This window comes from Delphinapterus leucas, chromosome 9 (genome assembly GCF_059928025.1).
Source record: "Delphinapterus leucas isolate spDelLeu-1000000601 "Yukka" chromosome 9, BTC_Dleu_Yukka2, whole genome shotgun sequence".
NCBI classification, from domain to species: domain Eukaryota; kingdom Metazoa; phylum Chordata; class Mammalia; order Artiodactyla; family Monodontidae; genus Delphinapterus; species Delphinapterus leucas.
The window spans coordinates 3,034,606-3,059,529 of NC_143137.1; the positions used below are offsets into that span (position 1 = coordinate 3,034,606).

Below are 24,924 nucleotides of genomic sequence, written 5' to 3' on the forward strand. Positions count from 1 at the left end.
CCCAGGGTCCCCACCTGCTCCTCGGCAGCTCTATTTTCTCTCTAGAATGCCTGCGTGAAGATTAGAACCACGTGTTACAGACTGAACGTGTGTCTCCCTCCCACCCCCATTCATATGTTGAAGCTCTAACTCCTGATATGATGGTTCTTGGAGATGGGCTTTTGGGAGGTGATTAGGGTTAGAAAAGGCTGTGAGGATGAGGCCCCCGTGATGGAATTAGTGTCCTTATAAGACAAGGAAAGACCAGAGCTCTCCCCCTTTCTGCTGGGTGAGGACACAGCCAGAGGGTGGCCATCCATGAACCAGGAAGAGGGTTCTCACTGGGAACCTAATTCACTGGCACCTTGAGCTTCAACTTCCAGCCTCCAGACTGTGAGAAATAAATTCCTGTTGTTTAAGCTGCCCAGTCTGCGGTGCTTTGTTATGCAGCCCTAGCTGACTGATGCACACCCAAATCAGAGCAAGCACAGTCTGCTTCCCCAGAGCTGGCTGGAGTGTGGGGGCCGACCACCCTCACGTGTGCTCCACGGAGACTGAAGGCAGACAGGGGAGCGGGACAGCTTCTCGGTGGGAGAGGGGCCTCAGGGGTGCCCTGGGGGCTGGGGCAGGGCTCTTACTGCCTAGGGGATGTGTTAGGTTTTCCCCAGTTGGTCCCAAGTTGGAAGTGCAGGCAGACATTAGGAAGCTGTCAAATGCTGGTCAAGTCCTGGCCGCCCGGGGCTGGTTGCTGCAGGTCGCGGGGCAGAGTTCTACTCGTATACACGGTCTGGATATCCTAAGTGTGTGTACCACGCACCAACAGGCTTCCTGTTCCTTCCTCTTGTGATTGTCCCGAGAGCTCACAGCCACATGCTGACAGAAGGATATATCTCTGAAATATCCTTCCAGCCTCTCTTGTGACACTGAGGTTTTTAACAGGGGCTTCGGGAAGGCAACTAATCCTTCACGAAATCATTTTTCTGGGACTGACAGGTCAGGCAAGAGAGGGAGGGGCAGCGTGTGTTCAGGCCAGGGGTACACACACCGCCCTCCCCTGTGAACGAGGCAGCTGTGTCCCAGGAGATGCTGAGGAAGAGGGATGCCCCCGGGTTAGGGCTGTGCTCCCTGTACTGGGCTCTGGAGTTCCACAGCTTCATGGTCTTATTAAAACATTTTTAAACTAATTAAAAATGGAAACAAGCAACCACAGTCACATGTGTCACACACCTCACCTCACACACACAGGGCAGGTGCAGGCTCCGGGCTCTCCCAGGCCGGCTTCCCACTGCGTGGAACTGGGGCGGTCCCAGTGATCAAGGCCAGTGTCTGCTTTCAGGGCCGGTCCTGGCAGAAGGCGGCGGGAAGGAGGTGGCCTCCTTCCTGGGCGAGTGGGGAGAGGCCGGGGAGAGTTAGGGAATACCTCTATGGCTTCACCCTGAAACTTTTAAGACGAAACTCGAATTCTCTTTTCTGGTTGATTTGGGACTTTGATATATTTGACTGGTCCTATTCTTCCTACCATCAAGCCGCTGCTACCACAGATGCAGGTTTCATGTGCTGCCCTTGAGGACGCATCAATCAGTACTTGAATGCCTTCTTGAACATCTGTACACATTCTAAGGTGAGATGGTGGAGGATAAGCAAGAAAAGAGCTATCCAAGTGGTAAAATAATGTTTTATTCCATGGATGAACAAACACTACCATGCCACATCCTCACTCCCTCCTGCCAGATCCTGTGGCCAGAGCTGGCCTCCCTTTTCAGACTGAGTTGGCTTTGCAGTCGGTCGAGCCCATTGAAATAGCAAAAGCATGGCCATGTAGCGCTCAAGCGGTCCTGCTGGTCGGCACATTCATCCTTTTCCCAAACGGTGATGCATCCCCTGAAAAACAATCCTGTGACAGAGATCTTCCAATCGAACTAAGTACAACTGACATTCAAAGCTCGTGCAGATGAAGCCCAAACCCCCAAACACCAAAAGTGACATGGACGTATCTTCTCTGCTGATAAGAATGTCAGGGAGTCCCCCTTCCCAGGAGGACCGGGAGCTGGAGAAATCCGAACTGACACTCAGGCTGTCAACAAGCTCCAGAGGCGATGACGGTCGTCAATGTATTTCCAACAAGCACTTGTAGAGAGCAGCTCAGCCAGGCTGTGGCATGCAGGCAGAACACGACGAAAACCGGGCGGAGGGCAGGGGACGCGGCGCGACGCCATGACCGCATTCCCGTCTTTATATACAACAAGGTGAAATATACACGGGATGCTGGCTGTGCACCTGCTCAGAGGATGTCTTACAAGGCTAGGGACATCGACGACACTGCTTGCGTGCGGCACGGAGGGACAGAGCCACCCCAGGGTCGGGGTGACACCGGCGCCGGCCTCACTTGCCTCCAGGCTTCCTGTCACCCAGCACACGTGACAGACCTGGAGGTGGAGTCAACACTTTGTTCATGTTTTTTAACCAAACGTCACCTGAAAAGACTTGCCGGCTTATCAGGGAGGAAAAGGATGGGCGTAAGGGCGCAGGGAGATGCACAAGGCGACTCTAAGCCAGACCCTAATGCAGCTTTGGTGGGAGACAGGTTTCCTTTATGACTTTTTTTAGTGAAGAGTATTGGATGTTTTGTTCCCGCTCAGTGTTCTGAAATGTCTCCACAAAGTCTAATGATGACATTGAGGAGAGAGCAGTTACTTCTGATCTGTTTCTTTATCCAAACAAGTGCAAAGCCTACATACATACTGACTGAACGAAACAAAGCAAAAAAAAAAAAAAAAAAAGCACAGCAAAGCAACCCTATGACCAGAGACAGTGTCAGGTAAAAACCATAGAAAAATACGAATTAATTCCATAAGGTTAACCATTAGCGTAGCTACAGTAACACTTCGTACAGCCCCTTAAAATGCAGAATCTCCTAATTACAGAAAGGCGCGAGCCAATCTATGGACAAGTACTGGGAAAACAATTGTGCTCTAGTTGGTCCATGGCGCGGTGACATCAGATGGGGTATGATGCCCTGGAGTGGAAGCGGTACCCGGGCGGAGGCCGGGTCTCAACGCTACCGCTCGTGAGCTCGAATTCCAGGGCCAGCTTCTGCACGGCCATCCGTCCTTCGCTTTGTTCCTCGGGGAGGGGTCGCGGGGAGGTACCCGTCACTCCAGGGTGGCGACGGCTCCAGGCTCCGTGGAAGCCCTTGTGAGCGACGATGCATCTCCACCCGGGGAGGAGCTTGCTTCTGGAGCAAAACTGCCCTCAGGACCAGAAACACACATGCTGGGAAGGTGGCGCTTCCTGCCCCCACCCAGGCCCCTGAGGGAGAGCGAGGCGGGGCTCCCCAGTCGGTGTCCACTGGTCCAGCAGGCGCCGGGCGCGCTCCGGGCCGGCTCGGTCAGTCTTCCTCCTCGTCCTCTCTCGCTGTTACTGTCGGGAGTTTGTCCTGGACCCTGAAGCACTCCACGAAGAAGCCGATGAGGGCTCGGTACAGGTGCTGCCGCAGGGGGGCGCTGCTGAAGTAGTGGCTCTCGTCCGGGTATATCTGCAAGAGAGGCGTGAGGAGTTACCCCCGTGGCCGCCCTCCGCGTGGGCTGGGGCGCCGCTGAGACTCCGAGCACCACGGCCCGGGCTCCGCGCAGCCGGAAGCTCAGCCTGGAGGGCATCTCAGGGCTGCTTCTCGCGGCTTTGCCAGGTGGAGGGTGCCCTCAGCAAATCAGGGACGGAATCAGAAAACACATGGTTTAACAGACTCTGAACGCCTCGCTCGCTCCGCTTGTGTGAATTTGCAACAGGGATCCAGGCTCGGGGACCACCGAGGCAGCGAGCGGCCCAGGCCTCCAGGCATCAGGACTCCCGAAGAAAGGGGAAGAATTCCGTGCTGCCTCTATAACCTTGGTGAGTGTGGGGAAACCTTCGCTCCCACGGGCACCTGCGTTTGACTCACCGTGCGCCGTGCACAGGGGGCTTTCCTGGACCCCGGCCGTCAAATGCAGATGACCTCATCATAAAATCTGGCTCACTGAGCTATGTGAGAATTGAATGATGGAATACCTCTGAAATGCTTAGAACAAGGCCTGGGACTGAGGCAGGGCTGAAAAGACGGCAGCTAATCATTCCATCCCCAAATGTAACGACACCGAGTACACTGCACCACTTCCACACGAAGGGCCCGGTCCCAGCTGGGATTCAAAGCCAAGTCGAATTGGCCCCAAAGCCCATGTTCCTTCCAGGATACCAGGCTGCTTCCTGCATTTTGAACCCTGTCTTCCTCTTATGTCTCCAGATGACGACACTCACCTTTATTTTCGTATTTATGAACGTGGTCATTGAGCTATTACATGTACCTAAAGGGTTACAGAGCAGGAAGTACGTCTCCTCCTACCCGGGCCCTGGTTGCCTGGAGCCGTCACCTGGAGTTGTCACCTTTACAAGCTTATCGAGTATCTCAGACGCTCACCGCGCCTGCACAGAGTCCAGTGGGTCCTGGGGTGGGTGTCGCCCAGCACCTTGCTGACTTCGCTTCGCTTGTATGTGGGGAGTGGTCCACACCGGCAGGCAGAGCTCTGCCATCGGACCTACCGCAGCTGCATCGCGTGCATACGACGTACTTAGCGTTGTACTGTGACCTGAGCATTCTCAGAAGGAACTCCAGTGTCACGTGAACTAAGCCCCTCCCTCCCTCCGCGTTCATCAGCACGCAAGCCGGCCTCCCTCCCTGCGGGAAGCGCTCCCCCGACCGGCCAGCGCACACTGGCCCTGTACGGGACAGCCACGCAGCAAAGCCAGGGCTGGGAGACAGAGGCAGGCAGCGCTGCCTGGGGCCCTGGTTGAAGAAGTCTCCCGTTTATCCTGGACCCGAGAAGACCACCGGGATCATACCTGTCTCACCAAGTGAACCAGAGGGCGGGAAGGAGATGGAAGAAGTTTCCAGAAGCAGCACCGTGCATCGCTGGAAAGCACCTACACTAGAGCCGGTGGGTCAGCACTTGATGCCAGTGAGGTCAAGGCTGTGAGTCGGGTTCTTGGGAAGGACAGTGCTCTTTAACTACTGCGGCACCACAGAAGGTTCTGGAACATCCAGCCAGTATTTAGCAGATGTGTGCTTTCCGGGGGGAGGCTAGTGAAGCCAAGGCTGCGCTCATCGGTGGGACAGCAGCCCCCTCTTCAGTGAGCATGGGGGTGTGGCTGCTGCCCCGCCTTTGCTCATCCCCCGGGCAGGGAGCGGGGGTGGGGGGCGGTGGTGGAGCCTAAAGGGGCTTAAACACAGCCTGAGTGCTGAACCGAGCCGCCATCAATCGGCAGCAAAAGAAAGCACTGCCCATCTATCTGATCTGATGTGTCCCCGAGCATCTCCAATGGCCGTGACGGAGGAGTGTTTGCAGTCATGCGTGGCCGGGCATCACTCAGCTCCTCGTGCGTGGAAAAGCATGTGTGGTGTGAGGCAGGGCAGGCGTGCAGCACGGTACCTGTAAGCTGTAATTAGCCTTTCCCTTAATGAGCTGCGTGATGAGTTCTGCGGTGTGCTGGAAATGGATCTTTTCTGTTTAAAGAAGAAAAGAGGAAAGTGTCAAAACCCGTAACCCCACGCAGGGCGATGCTCTCGCCGAGCGCCGTGGTCAGTGTCGGGGGCTCACCGTCGGCGGTCGCGTGGATGAGGAGAAGCCGCTGCCCTTCCAGCGCGGACACCCGGCGTGCCACCTTGGCCATCTGCATGTGTGCGACAGGGGTCAGCGCCCGCCGTGGGGAGTAGGGCATGAGCCCAGGAACCCTGACCCGGAGGGTGAGGGCCACGCAGTGTCCTGGGCACAGTTCCTGGAAGCCCTGCGAAAGCTCTCGGGGGCCTGGGCTTTCCCAGCCCCAACCCCTTTTAAAGAGGAAGGGGACAGGACAAGATCTAGGAAGCAGGGAGAAAGGGTCTCCTCCCCCTGAAGGTGGCCTGGGGCCTTCATTCAACCGATGCCGCTGGGAGGTGCTGCCCTGGCCAGAGCGTCCTGCTGTCCGTTCCCGGGTTGCAGCTCTGAAGCCGCAGCCTGGCCTACAGCAGCTCTCTGGCCTCCTCGGTGCCAGTGAGGAGATGCATGCGTGATGCCCACACTCAGCCGCCTGAGCGGTCAAGACCAGGAGGCGGTGTCCGAGGGGCTTCCTGCTCCCCCATCAGGGGCTGCTTCTCCCGGGAGCAGAAGCAGCCGTGGGGGCAGCGGGCCAGCGGCCATCCACACCCGAGCCTATGGGCCCTGGGACAGACTCCTCCACCCTAAGCCCTTCCCCACCTTCCGCCTTGTCCCGCCGGTTCCAGAATGGGCAACCAGACCGATCTGGGAGAGATCACGGCACCCGGGTGAATGGGCTTTGACACGGGAGGGAGGGAAGGAGGGAACACAGGCCAGCAGGAGTTAAAAGGGGGCGGAGCCTGGGGGGGAGGGAGGGAGGGAGGGAGCAGTTCGGAGAAGCATCATCGCAGGGTTCCTCGTTTTTGCCAAGTGGTGGCTCTGCCCCAAACCCTAACCCTAACCCAAACACACCTCATACGCTCTGTTGTCAAGTCCGTGGAGGCCCAAGTACCTCTCGGAAAATGCAGATGCTGCACACAAGCAGAGGACAGCGTTAGCCCTTGGCCTCGGGGCCCCTTTGGGCTCCGGGGGCCGCCCTGGGGACGGGGCTGGACTCCCTTCCATCTTCCCGGGGAACATCTGCTTCTGAAGAAGCACCTAAACCTCGTGGGTCTTTGCGGGGTTACTCAGCCGGCGCCACAGTGACATTTAGACCTGCTAGTGGTGGTGGTGGGATTGCAGCACGAGGGAAACCGAACTGATCTGATTCCGAAATAAACAGGATTCACACCCCGCCCCCACTTCATTTCAACGTCCAGAAGGGGGAACAGATATGAAGAGCCAACTTCATCAGGTTCCCTTATTTTCAGAAAGTGTCGGCTGCCTCCGCTCTGCCTGCCCCCTGGCTCAGGTCCAGGGTCTCGTGAGGACCGAGGCTGCCCCGTCAGGAAGTCTGGGAGTCCAGGGCACCGAGCTCCTTCTACAGGTGCAGGGACCCCTTAGTTCAGTCCAGGAGACCACGTGGGCTCTCCGCTGTCCCAGACACAGTGACACATCAAGGCGCGGGGTTGGGCGCATTCGTGTGCACTCAACTCAGGCAGATTTGAAATAGCCTGATTAAAAACCCCGAGAAAGTCTCACTGAATTTGAAAAACAGAGAATATGTTACATGGCTTCCCATGGGACAGTAATTTTAAGTGATTAGAATTTGGAATTAGGGGAGTTCCTGTATGATCTTGAGTCGGAATGTGCATTGGGCACTTGCAAAAATCAGCACATCTGCTGTGAGCCTTTCGGCTGCCAGAGCTGGTGAGCGGCAGACGCGCCGGTGTCCCTGGACGGCTCCGCGCGGTCCACGGGTGCCGAGCTGGGGCGCAGGAGGGTGCGGCCATGGAGTGATGATGGTTCCTCTGCCCCGAAGGGACCTCAGGCCCCCAGCAGGGCTCCGCACACCAGCGACCAGGAGCCCCCGGATTCCCCATCAGCCTGGCTCGGTGCCGGCAGCTGGGGCCGACGGCCCAGACTCCCTGCCGCCCTGACCCGAATGCCAGCTCCCAGAGCCCACAGAGAGGGCCTTGCCGACATTTAAAAACAGGGTGACATCACAAAGCCCTTCACGTTCAGAGAAAAGAGGCTGGCTGACCAGAGGGAGGACCCCCCCCAGCAGTGCCCACAGAGCCATGTCTGTGCAGCTGCAGGCAGGGTCTGCCCGCCACACTGGGAGTCCGGTCACAGAAAGGAGCTGGCAGATGCCGGGTCAGAGGGCGGGGCAGAGCCACCCAGGCCCCTGGGCAGCAGCTCCCCTAGCCCTTCACCTGCCCCCAGACACCCCGCGCCGGACAGAGACCCGGCGCAGGGCCCCCGCCGCACTGCAGGGTCAGAGAGGAGGGGCGAGGGCGGCCCGGAGTCCCCTTCCCTTCTGCTCGCACCATTCCCATCACTGCAAGCACAGGCGCTGGGCGTGTTCTGGCTCCTGGTCTCGTGTGTCGGGAACGCGACTGAGGGGCAGCGGTGGGCTGACCACTTTCCGAGCAAGTGGCGTGAACCCCTCTCCCCCCTCCCCCAGGCCCTGTCTGTGAGGTTCCACCGCGGGCCTCGCCACCCTGCAGGTTATCGGACTGGGCGCTGAGGGAGGGAGGCCTGGGGGCGGGTGCTGGGTGGGACCAGCGCCCCTCCGGTCGGGGCCCCTACCGTAGAGCTTGAAGTCTGTTATCGGGGAGAGCGCAGAGCCACAGGTGAAAACCGGGCCTTGATTCTCGCCCTTCGCTGGGAGGATGTAAGTGCTCAGGTACCCACCGTAATCCTGGGAACGAGCAGAGGGCAGAGAGAAGGGCAGGGGCAAAGTCAATAACTCACCCATGAAAACAGCCACAGACAATGAGGTCAGTGGCTCAAGCAACCACTGTCACCTAGTTCGTTTTTCTAAAAAAAATTAACGTTGAAAAATTATAAGGGAGGTAAAAAGATGAAAGCAAACGCCTTTCCAGCTAAATATAACGTGAGGCAAGTATCCCCCTCCTGGGCCTCGTGTTCGAGTGACACGAGGATGAAGCGTGGCGGTGACTGTGGACTGGAGTGCGGCGTGTACTGTGGGACGGCTGTCCAGCGTTCTGACGCAGCGCCCCCTGCTGCCTCTCCCTTGCCTGCAGGCAGAGCCGACCCGCTTTCTGTGATTCTGAGGGCGGGCCCATGAGGAGCCAATGTCAAAGGGCTCCAGCACTGGTCGCCAGGATGCTCAGCTCAGGGGTCTGCCCGGGACAGACGTCCGCACGTGTCGTGTACGTGGGTCAGTCCTTCATTTCCTGTACTGCCCTTATTTGGGGCTGACATGAAAGACCCCAATTTCAATGTGAGCCTTCCAGAGAGAGCAAAGCATTACACCGTATCTGCCGTGGGTGCTGGCTGGTCCAGATGCACCTGTTTGTTTCCTGCAAGACCCAAAGGGAAGGGGGCACAGATGTGATGTTTTGCTGAGCAAAGGTGGGCAAGGAGAGGAGCGAAGGCCCGGAGAACCAGGCTGTGGCTGAGGGCTGTCAAAGGTGTGGCCGAGTGTGAGTGCGTGTGCTGAGGTGAGAGGGTGGCGTGTGTAGAACCCACATACCTGATGGAGACTGTCATGTCCATGCCATGCCAAACTCCCTGTAGAATTAACTGTTTCTGATCAATATATTTAAGTTTGTTACATTATAATAGTGCTCCTTCAGTAGAACAGGAATACCTTAAAGACAGTAACAGTCTTTTTGGTTTCTGGCAAATAATATTCATGGTCAATGGAATCTCCAAGCCTTACCAGTCATTCTGCAGTTTGTTTTTTAAAATGTGTTGACTGACAACATCAAATGCTGGTGAGGATGTAGAGCAACAGGAACTCTCATTTGTTGCTGGTGGGAATGCAACATGGTACAAACACTATGGAGACAGTTCGGTGGTTTCTTACAAAACTAAACATCCCCTCACCATATGATCCCATGACTGCACTCCTTGGTATTTACTCTAAGAAGCTGAAAACTTATATCCACACAAAAACCTGCACATGGATGACCAGAGCAGCTTTGTTCGTAACTGTCGAAACTTGGAAGCAACCAAGATGCCCTTCAGTAGGTGAGTGGATGAACTGTGGTGCATCCAGGCAGTGGATTATCTGGTGCTAAAAAGAGATGAGCTATGACGCTATGGGAAGATCTGGAGGAACCTTAAATGCTAAGTGAGAGAAGCCATCTGAGAAGGCTCCACGCTATGTGATTCTGACTCTGTGACACTCTGGAAAAGGCACAGCCGTGGAGACGGTAAAAAGAGGAGTGTCTGCTGGGGGAGGGGAGAGAGGGGTGAAGAGGTGGAGCTCAGAGGATCCTCAGGGTGGAGGGACTGCTCTGTGCGGTCCCGTGATGATGGAGACATGCCATCACACGTCTGTCCAAACCCACAGAAGGTACCACCTCAAGAGCGATCCCTGATGTAAACTCTGGGTTCTGGGTGATGATGATGCGTCAGTGCAGGTTTGTCAACCGTAACAAAGGTACCAAATGGTGGGGCTTGATAGTGGGGAGCCCGTGCATGCTGGGGGGGGGCAGGGGGAATTCTCTCACGCGTGCTGTGAACCTGAACCTGCCGAATGCCCGTCAGCTAAAGGAATCGATGGCTTATTGCCTTGGAGGGGATGCAATCACAGAGTCCACAGCCCTGTACCTGAGGCGCCATTCAAAGAGGCGGGGACCCATCAGGCAGAGTGGATAAGGGTGGTGACCAGCAAAGAGCACCACACACATCCTCGGCCTGTCTCAGGGACGGGGGTGTGGGCTGCGTTCTGAAGGACGTGTGGGCCCCCGTCCACACAGCGCACGACGCCCAGGCAGCTGAATCTCCCACTTGTCCAGAAAGCCTCTTCACGGCGCCCTGACTCCTGTGTCTGCGTCCACAGTGACCTTTGAAAGGTCCAGGCGCGGGGGCCATGCTCAGGTGCCCACGCGGAAAGCAGCCAGAGGAGGGAGGCCAAGCTCCCAGGAGCAGAGTGCATGTTTGGGGAAGAGCCGAGACTGGACAGAGGCTGACCTGGGCCCGGGCGCCCTGCCCTGAGCTGTGGTCAGTCTGTGGGGCAGTAACTTTCCCATGGGGACGGGAGGTAAGAGCTGTCGCCCCAAGTTATGCTGTAAGTGATCCAACTGGCTCTGAGCTTCGCAGGCTGGGAGTGGCCTCCACCAGCACAGAATGAGCCCTAGGACTCGGCGTCCAGGCTCTGATCCATCCCCTGGGCCCTCCCTTTGCTGCTGCACCTCCCGTGCGGGTGTGGGATACACAGCACGCATGCTGGGACCTCCACAGGGCGATCCCTTGTCTCAGATGCACACGGCTCCCTCGAAACCCTGGGCTCAGAGGTGATGACGTAACAGGTATCTCTCCGGTTACCTGTTCAAACCTCCACCTGCCGTGGGGTCACTGCGAGGCCCCTCTGCAGGACCTGTTCCCTCAGAGGGAAGACGGGTCTGTGTCTATCTGTGCTCCTGCCTTGAAACCAAGAGCCCACGGGTCCAGGCCACCTAACAACGGGGGAGGGGGCCAAGGCGATAGGAGGTGGTCCTCCAGGGACCCAACTCCAAGCCACGACCCCACCACACCCGGCTACGGCCCTCGGACGTGGGCCACCCCGTGGAAGCTTCTCTGTTTTGACAGTTCAGTGCACGAACCTCCCCACCTCCTCCCTACCACGTAAGTGAACCTGCTAAATTAACGTGGCTACTGCACAGAAAGACATACAGAAATAAAGACTCCTGCCTCCCCTTCTTTCCTGGGGTACCACCCCTAGAGCCATGGCAGGCTTGTCTGAAAAGTAACTAGGAGCCTCACAGAGCACTCCCACAAGGATCTGGCTTCTTTCTATCTTTCCTTCCAGATAGTGTGCAAAGAAACATTGATACATGAGCTGCTCAGATGAGGGCTCCCTGTGCTGGAATCACTGAACATCTTGAGTTATTTGTAGTGAGGTGGACGGACCCAGAGTCTGTCATACAGAGTGAAGTAAGTCAGAAAGAGAAAAACAAATACCGTATGCTCACACATATATATGGAATCTTTAAAAAAAAATGGTTCTGAAGAACCTAGGGGCAGGACAGGAATAAAAACGCAGAGGTAGAGAATGGACTTGAGGACACGGGGAGGGGGAAGGGTCAGCTGGGACGCAGTGAGAGAGTGGCATGGACATATATACACTACAAAATGTGAAATAGATAGCTAATGGGAAGCAGCCACATGGCACAGGGAGATCAGCTCGGTGCTTTGTGACCACCTAGAGGGGTGGGATAGGGAGGGTGGGAGGGAGACGCAAGAGGGAGGGGATATGGGGATATATGTATACGTATGGCTGACTCACTTTGCTGTACAACAGAAACTAACACACCATTGTAAAGCAATTATACTCCAATAAAGATGTTAAAAAAAAAAAAAAAAGGGCTCGCAGGCAGCTGGAGCAGAGATGTTCCCAGTGAATCAGGGTCAGGCCTGGGGGTGGTGCAGGTCAGGGCCTGAGCAGGGGGCGTGCAAACAGGGGCCAGCAACCTCACCTTCCCAAACACGGCCACGCGTGTCTTGTCAATGTACTGCTCCTTCAGCATCATCCTGCAAGGTCAAGGAGACGGGAGTTAGTGCGCGCCACGGCTGAGTCGTGCAACCCTGGGGTCTAGAGCCGTGTTCTCCAACCATTTCAAGGATGAAAACCCCGACTTTAATCAAAGGAAATATTGGAATTCTAATATCACACTGGTCATTGCTTCTACTTTACGCAAAACGCAAAGCGCCCCTGCCATCACCGTGGGGCGACCAGGCGTGTAAAGCTGGCTGAGAACCAGGAACGCGCAGCAGCAGAGGAAGCTCTGGAGACTCGCAGGCCCGCCTGGGTCCCCACCTCGGTCCCCGCCTCCCTCACTTGGACCACGTCGTGACTCCCAGCCACCAGGCTCTGGGAGGGTCCTCCGGGATCAGCAGGAAGAAAAGGCTCTCCGGGTGCGAGTCGGCTTCGAGTCAGGGCACTGGGTCCCCCTTCACCTGCAGAGTCCTCTGTCCCCAACTCCCGGGAGGGGTCCCTGTCTTGGACCTGTTTGGTGGCAGAATCACTCCTGCCACAGCTCTGCCTTGGATGCCACCAGCCCGGCGCCCAGGCTGGCGCTGCCCGGTCCTGCCTTGTCCCTGCCCGCATCTCATTGCTCTCCTCGTGGTCCCTGGTTTCCCCCCCAGAGTGGCTGGAATCTTTCTGGGTTCTGGACCCTCACTCAGCAGCAGGAGTCCTGCCACCTGCTGGCCAGTAACTGGCTTCTTTCTGAGCCTTCCTGCTGCCTCTCTCCATCTGTCACCACCGCGGAGCCTCCTTCCCCCAGCTTCCTGTCACCCCAGTCTGGGTATTGCCCGGTGATTATTTTCTTGCGTCTGCTGTCTGGAGCCACCCCATGCCCTCTGACTGCCCTTCTAAGCCTGGGGGACTGTAAACCTCCGGGTCCTGGGCCCTGAGAGTGCCCTATCCTTCTCCAGCCAACTCTCCAAGGACACCCACGTCCTGGGACCCGGCCTGCCCTTCATGGTTGGAGCAGCGCTTCCATTATGATGTTGGAAGCAAGCGGACCCCGTTGCCGGGGGTGGGAGGGGAGAGAGGGAGGGCCCAGCGCAGAGCAGCAATTGTCCTGACTCCTCATGATGATACAGATTCAGGTGACTTTTGTACTTTTATTACAGTCAGCCCTCCGTATCCACAGGTTCCACACTGACAGATCCAACCAACTGCGTATTGAAAATATTGAAAAAAAAATCCAGAAAATTCCAAAAAGCAAAACTTGAATTTGCCTCACCTTGGTAACTATTTACACAGCATTTACATTGTACTTACAGCTGTCTACATAGCATTTACATGTAGGGGGATTATAAGGGATTGAGAGATGTGTGTATCTTAAGTACACAGGACGATGTGTGATGGTTGTGTACATGTGCTCCACCATTCTACAGAAGGGGCCTAGGGAGCCGAGGACTGTGGTACCCACGTGGGTCCTGGAACCAGTCCCCAAGGATAACGAGGGCCAACTGTGTATTACTGTTTATTGTTTCCCCAGAGTATTTGTGGAAAATTGATGATTCATGCATGTTCATCCTGTGGATGGATGTTTGATTCCATTTCAGAATACTAGTGAGAACAAGAGAACTGGCCCCACTACCTTCCCATCCTCCTCCCTCCACCCCTCGTCCCCATCCATCCCTTGAGCGTGTGTCATCTGTAAGCCTCAGTGCCAAGTCTTAGGGACAAAGGCTAATTCACAGGCCTTACTGTCAGAAGCTTCCACTCTCCGAGTCAGGATATCTTGTGTCCAATTCCTGCTCAGCTACTAAGGGGCTGTGGGACCTTCAGACATGTCACTGAAACTTTCTGGGGAGAAACAGAACAGGCTCCAGACGCTGGGACACCAGGCTCAGTGTGGGGTGAGGTGCAGGATTGCAACAAGCCAGCCAACTCCGAGTCTGCATCCTACACGGGCCTCCCTCGGCCTCTCCCAGACACAGGTACTCGGGAACGTGATGCCCAGGCTGGAGAAGCTGACCTCCCCTGGAGAGGATACACACCATATCAAGGGGTGTGGGTCTCTCCCATGAAGAGCTGGATGCCCTCCACCACCCTCGGTAAAGCCCACCTGCCAACAGCTCACAATCTGCACACAGAACTGGCACCCCGGTTAGTGCCTCTCTTATGAATGAAGAGGCAGCCAGGTGTCACCAGAAATGTAAAGAATCTTCCAGATGAGGGCTTCCCTGGTGGCACAGTGGTTGAGAGTCCGCCTGCCGATGCAGGGGACATGGGTTCGTGCCCCGGTCCGGGAAGATCCCACATGCCGCAGAGTGGCTGGGCCCGTGAGCCGTGGCCGCTAAGCCTGAGCGTCCGGAGCCTGTGCTCCGCAATGGGAGAGGCCACAGCAGTGAGAGGCCCGCGTACCGCAAAAAAAAAAAAAAAAAAAAAAAAGAATCTTCCAGATGAGAGAGTCCAAACCCAAACAACAACAACAAAAAACCTCAGAATAATTCAGGAATCCAGAGGGAACAGAGATAATTCAGTGAACAGAAGAAAATCGTCCTAATATATCTAGACAGACAAAAAATATTGAACCAATTAGACAAGAAGAGTATGCTCTTGGATGAAGAGAGAAGGCTAGGGATTTTGAAGTGTCATGCCTGAAAATAAACACTCAACAGAAAGGCTGGAATATAGGAGAGAAAAGGTATGATGAGAATAAATCGGAAGCACCAAAACAGTACAATAAAAGTTCCAGAAAGAAACAACAGAGCAAAGAGAAATTATCAACACATTATAGTAAAAACTTTCCAAGACTGAAGAACAATTATTCCCCAGATTGAAAAGTCCCACACCAATGGCTGAAATTTCAGGATACCAGGATTAAAGACGTCCTTCTTCTGAAAAGGAGAAAGAAGCAGACCATCTACAAGGATCAGCAAATAGAATGACATCGTTTTTCTCACCAGCAACACGTGGTGGACAATTCCAGGGCCTTCTAGACAGAAATGATTTTGTTTGTAGGTTTTATATCTAGATAAACAATAATTTCAAATGTGGGAATAGAATAAAGACATTTTGAGATGTTTTCTAGATATATGAAGGAAAAAGTAAATAAAAAGGGAGACATATATCTGTTGCTCTTTGGCCCATGACCCAGGGTGTGTGCAAAGGACCCAACACAGGAGAGTGGTGAAAAGGGCCTCAAAAGTAACCCTATAGACACCTGGTCCAAATGGACGAGAAGAAAGGGGACTACAGCTCAAGAAAAGAACGTTGGAACTGAGAGATTACTAGTATGTTTGAGCATCTGGGAAGAATACTCATAGGAGCCCGAGTGGCATGCAGGAACAACTGGAAATATTATGAGCAGGTACCAATACATAGAAAGTTACCCAAGTGAAAGACAAAGCAACACTGCAGGAAAAATGAAGTGATGTAAAGGAAAGTAGGGCACGAAGAGACCACCAGGGTCTGAGGTCAGCACCATTTACGTAGTGAGCCTGCACCTCAGACTGCTCATCTAACCAGGCAGTTGATGTAGCAGCTCTGGGAAGATGACGGTACAGAGCAGCTAAATCCTCACCTGCGACAACAGGAAGTTGTGATGAGGAATCGTGACGTGAGGACAACTGTGCTCAGAAGAGACGAGGTGAACTTGATGAAGGAGATGGTGCGCCTGAGGGTGGCTGTGGCTCCGGGAAGCGGGGCTGGTGGGGGGTTGGGCGAAGGGCAAGGGAATTTGTGTGGGTCATTTAAGCCTTTGTTATGGGTTGAATTCTGCAAAATATGTTGAATTTCTAATCCCTCAAACCTTAGTATGGGACAGTATTTGTCAATAGGGTCCACTGCAGATGTAATTAGTAAGTTAAGATGAGGTCACACTAGAGTGACTCGTGTCCTCGTAAGAGGAGGAGAGACACAGAGACACAGGGAGGACGCGGCCAGTGGAAGACGCAGGATTGGAGGGACGCAGCTACAAGCCAAGGACTGCCAGCGACTACGGGGAGCTGGAGGGGGCGAGGAAGAGCCCCTGCCCTGTGGGTGTTAGAGAGAGCGCGGCGCTGCCCACACCTTGATTTTGCTGTTCCAGCCCTAGGAAACTAACACAACACTTTAATACTTTTGCTTTTTAAAAACATTGTGCAGGTATCATAGGATAGCCTGGCAGACTTCAAGTCACGTCTGCCAGGCTTAGGAGTTGGAGGTGTGTGCAGACGCACGCACGCACACACACACACACACACACACACGGCCTAGGTTGACCATCAAAGCACGGCAGGCATACCCACACACGTGGAACCATTGAATATGCTTCTCCAAGTTTCTGAATTCTCTTCTAAGGACCCAAATCCCTGATACACAGACGTGCGTCTGGGAATACCTGGTGAAATGGTCAACCTGGCCCCATGAGGATTCTGCCCCACGGCCTGAGGTCCAGACCACGACTGCTGGGATGCGGAGACCATGGAGCGTGGAGAGAGCCACGTGAACCTCAAAGGGCACGGGGCCCGGGTCTCAGGCGCCATTCCAATTCATAAAATACATCGGATTTTTATTCTCAGCCCTACTTCCACATTCGCAGGCAGCCTCTGGTCTCCGGCAACCCCTCCATTTAATTACCTGGCGATTCACTTCTTGATCTAAAAACCACAGGTCTTGGTAAGGATCCTCATTTGTAAAGTACTCAGGAGTCTGCCAAGGAAAATAGTTCTTACCAATATCAAATATTTTTATTATCTTTTGCTATATTTCCACTCATCAGCGGGCAGTTCCTGTGTGATGGCTGTTTCCTGGAGAGCAGTGGAGCCCTGAGGCGGACCAGCCTGACCCAGGCGTAGGCGCGTTTTATCACTGGGATGCTCTGAGGCGCAGCAAGGCCCCGGCGTCCTTCTCCATGGAGCAGGCGCTGAGCTCTGCTCCACGGCAGGGTCTGCAGAGGCCCCGAGTGAGGACGGGGGAGGCTCCAGCCTCCAGAAGCGCGTCTGGGGGAGGTGGGCTGACACCCTGGGAGAAGCAGTGCTCGCACCTTCCAACCTTCCACGTGTCCACACCATCTCAAGCTGTCCCCGCCAGTGACCGGCAAGGGGTCCTCCGAGGCCCGCCTCGGCTTGGCAGAGATGCTCGAAGCCCAGCTGCCACGGGAAGCCCGCTCTCTGTGTCCCGTCCTTTCCCGTGTCAGAGCCCCTGCAGTCTGACGGCTCTGCCCCTGCTGCGCTCTGGGCCGCGCATCCCGCACAAACGCACCTTCTGCACGTCTAAGTGTGTGTTGGCACCGCTTCCTGGGGACCCACGCTGACGCAGGTGTCACGCACCACACAGCTGCTCTCAGCACCCTCAGAGTCAGGGAGCCTCACAGCCAGAGACTTGATGGGGCAACTTGGAGGGGCCAGCGGGAGGAATGTGGTCAGCACATTTGTCCTGCCCTCTGCTGGGGACAGCAGAGCGTCGAGAGGGACACAGAACTCACCGCTCCGCTCCACGCCCGTCTCCGTATCTGTCCGCTTACAGATCTTGCTGACGCTGCTGCAGAAATGCTTCCTCCACGGCATGGTGCTGCCCCTGCCCTCCCGGGGCCTCCGACAGCCCCAGCGTACCCTACATCGATCCCCTGGATCTTCCTAACTCTGCCATATGCCTTTGAAGACATGTATGTTATTTCTCTCTCCTTAAACCACCCCATTTGAATGTTTCCTGCCAGGACTCTGACCCATAAAACCTGCTACACCGCTACCAGCATTACTGTTCTGAAAAATAAAGGTGGCTTTGTCACCTCCTTGCTAAACTCCCTGAGGGACCTCTGCTGCTGGGAGGGCAGGCGCCGGCTCCGGAAGATGGTGTGGGAGGGTCTCAGCCCACCCCACGTCTCCAGGCATCCCCTGGCCCCAGCGCAGCCCACACTGGGCTTACTGGGGGCCTCGGACCTCATGCGCCTTTGCGTTACCAGGACCATTGCTCACAGCACTTTGTCGGTGTGGAATGCGCACTCGCGCTCCCTGGTCAATCCCCACTACCCTTTGAGGTGGGGTCTTGGCAGAAAGCCACCTCCTCCTAGAAGCCCCTCCAGGCAGGGCTGTGCTCCTCTGCTCCCAGACCACCGTTCGCGTGGCCCTCGCCTGGGAGGGACATGCTTCCAGCTGTGGTGGGGGAGAGCCCCTGCTCCAGGACTTCCTCCAGGTGATGGACGAAGTTGGGACAACTGCCCGGGGCTGGGGAGCTTTGGGGAGCTAGGGTGGGGAGCTGGTCTCAAGGTCTCTTAAACTGAACAGGCTGGGCTATTTCTTTCTAATGAAAATACAGACCCAGATCCTAAACAAAGCTTCGTAGGGTTTTCCATGGCTTGAGACACTTGGGCATCAGCTTCCGGAGGTCTGCGTGGCTGCTGATGGCTGTAAGGCTTGTGATGGTTCGTCTTCCTGTTCCTGGAAGCCTCAGTGGCTTGAGAGCTGACATTATTTACTGTTGCCCTGGAACAGGTTCTGCCCTGTTTTTGAACAGATGGCCGATCAATCCCTTATTTTTAGAAGCACCGTGAGTGTGAAACAGCCTGTGCCCTCTCGTCCCCTGCTCAGAGTGGGGCGGCCACACCAGCCAGGCTGGCAGGATGTCTGAAGGACGCCGCGTCCTCCCCCAGGGCCTCGGGGGGCCCGCGAGGACTCCGGGCTTCCTGGGAGGAGTCAGAGCAGGGCGGCAGGTGGGGAAGGACAAAAAGAGGGGGGCTCCGAGGGAGGGGGCTCTGCGGTCAGCCTTGTCCCGTGCCTCCCAAGCCTGACCTAGGCCCACGTGCTTCTCCAGAGGGGTCCCTGTGGCCCACGTGCCGCTGCTGCCTCTCCTCCTTTCCCGGCTGTGTTGTTACCACCCTTCCTTCCTCCGCCTGGGGCGGTGGACCGGTCCCCAGCCCACCGGGTCTCAGGGGTGTTGCCCCCCCTGCTCCTGGGTGATGCTTCTGGGTTCAGGGAGACAGAAGGAGAGGTTTGTCGGGTGCCCCTGGGGAGGCTCCTCCCTTCCTTCCTGGAGGTTTCTGGAAGTGGCTCGACCTGCTGGCGGTGCTCTGGCAGCCGTCCTGTGAGCGTGAGAAGAGGTTCAGCACAAGGCCACATGCTTGGCTGAGCGGAGAGACGAGAGAGCCGGGCCTGCAGTGGCACTGTTGGGTCCCTGAGCAACCAAGCTGAGGCCTGACGTCCCCCTGGACTTCCAGCGCCAATACAGTGTCGTGTTTTTAAAGCACGTTTAACATTGGGTGTGTGTTCGCGCGTGTGTCTGTGCTGTTGTTAACTTCCAGGCAAAAGCATCCTGACGGGAGCGACTTCCCAGACGCGGTCCTCAGCCATCTCTCCTACCCCTGTTCTCTGCCTGTAGCACGTGCTGGTCTGATCGTGTCGCCTCTCTTCACCAGCTCACGACTCCCTTGAGGAGAGTGGGCCATTCGTTCACACACTCATGGTTTCACCCACTTAGAAATTATTTACTGAGTACACACCACGTGCCATCAATCTTTTTAAAAACAAGAGAGAAAACGTTCTGAAAAGTCAGTAAAGTGAAATCTTTTAAACCTGCAGAGCACACAGTCACGATGACACACGGGATGCAGCATCCAGCCTTCTCACAGCCCTTCAGTCAGCACTTACTCATCTGGGCGCCATATGCCGCCCTTTCCAGATGTCCAGCGTCCAGCGTCGCGCACCCCGCTTCACAATGAGGATGACAATCGTGCGACGTGCTCTTCTTGTCCCTCCAAGCACCGGAGTCCGTGGGTGTGGCTGCATCTCCCTGGTAAAGTCACGTCTGGCCCTACGGTCCGCTGTGCCGTAAAACTGTGAAAACTCTATTTCTACAGATGTGCCTGCAGGCCAGTTAGTCGGGCACAGGTCCTTGATGTCTCTTATTCCGGGGCAACAATAAAATTCAATCAGTAACTTGGAGCATCAGTCCCCTGCACTAAGCCCCTTTCTGTTCTCGGTGACACTCTATCCGTCCTGCTGCCTTGGAGACAGGGATGTGAAGAAACCAAGGGACAAAACGTGCCCGTCAGCGGGGCTGAGCGGGGGTTCTGACTTGCCGCCTGGAAGCGCAGGGGGTCCTTCCTCAGGAACGCAGTGACCCACTGCATGGCTCCAGCCCCACTCACGTCCTCTCTCTCTCATGGCCCCAGCCCGGCTCTCCCCCCGTGATCAGCAGCCAAGGTCTACAACCACAGCACGCCCACGTCACGGTCTCCGCACCCGGTTTCAATCAGCGAAACGGACAGGCCACCGAGCTATGTGATAACGAGGATACAAGTCTTTGGGAGAAGATTACTAGCAGGAATTCACTGCGGAATGGCCCGAAGACTTCGTAAGTACAAGCAAATCGCAGATGAAATATGTGTTGACAAGAAACACGCGTTTGGAGAGGACCACGGCGCAGCCCAGGTAGGAGCTGCGGCCGCCCCCCTCCCCCTCTCCCCCCGTTCCAGTGGTGCCTCCGGGGGTCCTCACCTCACAGCCTCCATCTGGTCCTTCTCCTCCAAGGAGCCCAGCCTCCGCTTCACCTCGTGCAGCAGCTTGGTCCCTTGGAAGCCGCTGCCACGGCCGTCGCACTTGACCACCACGGCCCCGTGACTACTCACCATCACCGTTTCCCAGCTCACCTCAAACTTCTCAGCCACGCTCTGGCTTCCCGGGGCGCCATCCCTGGAAAGACAGGCCAGGGCTTGGCACGTGGCTTGCAGCAGCGGCTGGTCCAGCCGACATCAGGTCCGATGATGCTTCCCCAGGGGCTGGCAGTGCCCTCCCCGGAGGGCGCCCGAGACCCCGGCCACGACGCCCGGCTCCACAACTCTGCACACCCGGAGGGCGATGGGGAAACTGAGCTCCCAGGACCACCCCGAGCACAAGGTCACTGAGGGGCATGTTCTCGGGGAGAGGAACTTTGGAAAGTCCTTCCACGTCCCCCCTCGGTTGGTCTCCCCACACGGACTGACTCGTCCTGCCCTTCCTGGGCGCAGTTTCCCAGGCTGCCGCCTTGGTCCCCATCATGTGTTGCTCCTTCTGGTGGCTCCTGGTTTGAAGGAATTCCCTCCGTCTGGTTCGCTCCGGAGCAGAGCCTGTGGCTGACCTGGGCGGCCTTCCTGTCCGCATCTCCGGGGGCAGCCTGTCCACCGCCCCCACAGAGTATTGCCCAAGCACTTAGCTGGGTGGGGTGTGGGTTCTCTTGTTCGCGTGGCTTCCCTGTTTCCCGACTGGGGGCACGACCGTGTGAGCTCAAGTCACCCACGGCGCGTGTTCTCAGCCGGGACTCGGCCAGAGCTGCCGACGGGCCTTGCAGCTGGGGACACGGCTGTCGAGCGTTCACTAGTGCTAATGGGGGTGAGGAAGCTCTAAGTGACTTTCCTTCTGGAGGGGACACAGGGTGAGCAGAAGGGACGGCCGACGCCAGGCCCAGGGCCCTCAGAAACGGCGACAGACGCAATGTCCCTTCTGAGGCTGGCCGCCCCTCCAAGGAGTCCACAGCTACTGCACCACTGTCATCCTGGCCTTCTGCCGGGACAGGAGTGCAGGCAAGGGGTGTGTGTATGTGTGTATGGGTGTGTGGTGTGTGTATGTGCTGTGTATACTGGTGTGGTGTGGTGTATGTACTGTGTATACTGGTGTGTGTATGTGGTATGTGGTTTGTGCGTGTATGTGAGCATGTGTGGGTGTGATGTGTATATCTGTGTTGTGTGTGTGTGTTGCGCACGTGTGTATATATGTGAGAGTGTGTGTGCTGTTGTGTGTGTTTGGTACACTCAGGTGGTGTGTGTGTGTGTATGTTGTATGTGGTTTGTGTGTGTATGTGAGCATGTGTGGGTGTGATGTGTATATCTGTGTTTGTGTGTGTTGCGCATGTGTGTATATATGTGAGAGTGTGTGTGCTTGGTACATTCATGTGGTGTGTGTGTATATGTGTGTGACTGTGTGTGTGCGTGTGTGTGGTCGCTGGCCAAGTCCAGGCGGTGAGGACAGCGGGTTAGTGGCAATAAGCGGGGGCAGCACAGTGGGTCGTGGCCCGGGGTCCTCACAGTGCAGCCTTCGTCACTGAGGGCTGGGCCCCAGGCCGGGCACCAGGCAAGATGCACAGGGTTAGTCAGGCTCTGGGGGGGTGATTTCACTGTGGTCCCTAAAGAGTCCCAGTGCAGGCCTCTGCTCTCCCCTGGACCCTTCCACATGAATACGGGGCTGCGTCCCCAGAGGCCCCGAGGCTCAGTGTCTCCTCTGTCCCGTGGCCACTCACGCACCCAAGCGAGCGGCAGCCCTAATCAGGACCCACTACCGTCAGAGGTGCTTAGAAAACTCTGAAGTCGGTCTCGACATCTGACCCAGAAGCTTGCTAATTAGCACAAGGCAGCTCTGAAATCATCCCGAGGACCAACGCCTGGTGTTCAAGGCCGCCTGGTGGCACCGGAGGAGCCGCTGGCCCCAGCGAGACCCTGCCGGGCCCGCCTCCCGGGGTGACCTCGGGTGCATCCGTCCGCCCTGCACGGTGAAGGCGGGCTCCCCATCAGCTTTCCTGCTGTCCCTGGGGCCGCTGACCGGCCACCGAAGCACGACTCCCGGGATGTGAGTCAAGTCCTGCACTCACTGCGGCAAATCCCCCGAAATCGACTGGGGCCCCACTTTCCTTGGATGTCTGGGGTCAGCAGTTGCTGGAAGCAGCCTGCGGAGCTGCTTCCAGTGGTCCGCGTGCGGCGGGCATCAGGCTCCCGCTTACCAGCCCCGTGAGAGTTTCCTCCCGGGATACTCACACCACCAGGAGCAAGGGGTAGTGGGTGGCGTCGGAGAAGGTTGCTGGCTTGAGGATCTGAACGGGCAAGTCTAGGCAGAAACAGAACACAGGGCAGCACGTCAGGGCCAGGAAGGGAGGGGCGGGACGGGCGCTGGCTGGGTGTGCCCGCCCTGGGGTGTGCTCCCGGGGGCCTGGGAGACGGGCACCCTGGAGGGTTAAGGCCGGTCCTCCACAGACAGGGGCACTCTGGCTCACTCTGGACTTGGGGAAAGCACCCAACCTCTTTAAGCTTAGTTTCTCCATCTGAAGCTTAACTGCAATCTTGCCAACAGGAAAGTGTTGAAAAGCAGAAAAGCCTGGACCCCTGTGAGCACTTGCTGACAGCAAAATTCCAGGCAGGGATGGGGTGGGGGACGAACCCCCAGGGCAGGGTGCACCTCTCTGCCGGGCAGCACTGCCCCAACAAGTAGTTAAGTGGGGACAGGCGGAGACTGAGGGCGGGGTGGGGTAAGGCAAGGGGCAGTGGCCCTGAGGGAGAGGCTAGAGCTGTGGAGAGCCTCCGTGCAAAGCCAGGGGCTGCGCGGGCCTCCCCGTTTGCAGGCTGGAACTGGGCAGGTCTGGCTGCCTGCGGAGCCAGCGGGAGGGAGCTGGTGCAGCCGTGGGTCCTGCAGCCAAGGTCCTTTGGATCTGGTCCTTGGCAACCAGGATCCAGTCTGGGAGGGAGGGGGCCGTTTCCCTCACTGCTTTCTCTGTTCTTCCCCAAACAAACCTTCCTGCCCAAGTTATAAATTGTTTATTGACATTAACTACAGCCCAGATGAGCAATTAAGTTGGAATTAGTGGCTTTTTCAGTACAATTACTGTAGATGCACCCCAGGCTGGGGGTTGGCTTAGCAGCCTGCTCTGACCAGGGTCTCATTACTGATTCTGGCTGAATGTTAATGGCTTGCAAATTAGATCAATGGCCCAGGGACCCTGGACTTTATCACTGAAATATCCATAAAACATGGTCTGGGCTGCTTTCTGCCACTGATAAGCCCATGGGCAGGCTTTGGCCACGAGCAGCTGAATACATTCAGAGAGTGTTCCTGGAGTTGGAATGCTTCTCTAAAGAAAGCCTTAGCCTCCGGTAGCATTAAATGAAAAACAAAGCATAACAAAATAAAAACAGCTCTGTAGGGCGACATCATTCGGATTTCCTGGGACCCCAAGGGGCGATGAGCAAATGCCGGCCCTGCACACAGCTGTCCCTGCTCTCCTTGCATCTACGTCCCCGTTTACCCGCAAGTAAAACCTCACCCTGGAAAGAAACCTCATGTGCAAGGGGGGCCGGGAGTTGGCTATTTGTTTCTAAAGACCCTTTTCTGCATCTTTGGAGGAGGGGATGGCAGGCACCCCTTAGTGCTCTGGGGTTTGGGAAACATTGTGTGCAGAGTGGATGGAGGAGGGCACTGGGCTAGAAGCTGAGACAGGATCCTGTGAAGGAATATGATCTGGCCTCCAAGGCTGTGGTAGGAAGTGACAGATGGGAGAAAACTTGCTGATGGGGGACGGGGGCGGGCAGCAAGCTGAGGTTGACCGGTGGAGGCTGACTGGCCTTACAGGGCATGACCCGTGCAGTCACGCAGGCCTGTGCAAGAGCCCTGGCTGGACTGGAAGCTCACAATAAGCCCCACGTTTTCATTTTGCTCGGGCCCTGCACCTTACGGGGCCTGCCTGAGGTCTGCAGATAAAGACCAGGGTAGAGGGGGTGGGGCCAGACCTGTGGAGGTTGCTTGCTCTCTCATCCACCCTCCTATCCTTCCATCCATCCTTCCCTGCATCCCTGCCTCCATCCATCCAACCATCCTTCCCTGCATCCCTCCATCCCTCCATCCACTATCAATCTGAAGTTGTTTTCTTGCCTCTGGTTCTTCCTTATAAAAGGAAAGCACGAAGATAAATGTCCAGTTAATTTGAGGGCTCTCATGAACTTGGATCTGCCCTGAGTGACTGGACTCCAGGTTCTGCATGGCAGTTTGAACCAGTCACTGATGCCTTCCCCACGGGCAGCCCAGACATTCCTTTGACCCATTTCCTGGCAATACGAAGTCTCAGCGATGGGGCTGTCTGTACAAGACACCC

At 56.2% G+C, this 24,924-nt stretch overlaps 1 protein-coding gene across 1 annotated transcript in view; it reads right to left on the minus strand.

Annotated features, from left to right (window-relative positions):
• Positions 1-2,762: 2,762 nt before the first annotated feature.
• The window catches only part of DPP6 (dipeptidyl peptidase like 6), a 766,975-nt gene continuing 744,813 nt past the window's right edge, over positions 2,763-24,924 (minus strand). Inside the window, exons 19-26 of the mRNA XM_022576791.2 lie at positions 22,820-22,889; positions 20,535-20,729; positions 12,077-12,131; positions 8,214-8,325; positions 6,495-6,553; positions 5,607-5,679; positions 5,439-5,512; positions 2,763-3,514 (exon numbers count right to left, since the gene is read on the minus strand). Of these exons, the coding sequence (XP_022432499.2) occupies positions 3,368-3,514; positions 5,439-5,512; positions 5,607-5,679; positions 6,495-6,553; positions 8,214-8,325; positions 12,077-12,131; positions 20,535-20,729; positions 22,820-22,889 (785 nt within the window). The 3' untranslated portion in view covers positions 2,763-3,367. The remainder of the gene's footprint in view (positions 3,515-5,438; positions 5,513-5,606; positions 5,680-6,494; positions 6,554-8,213; positions 8,326-12,076; positions 12,132-20,534; positions 20,730-22,819; positions 22,890-24,924) is intronic.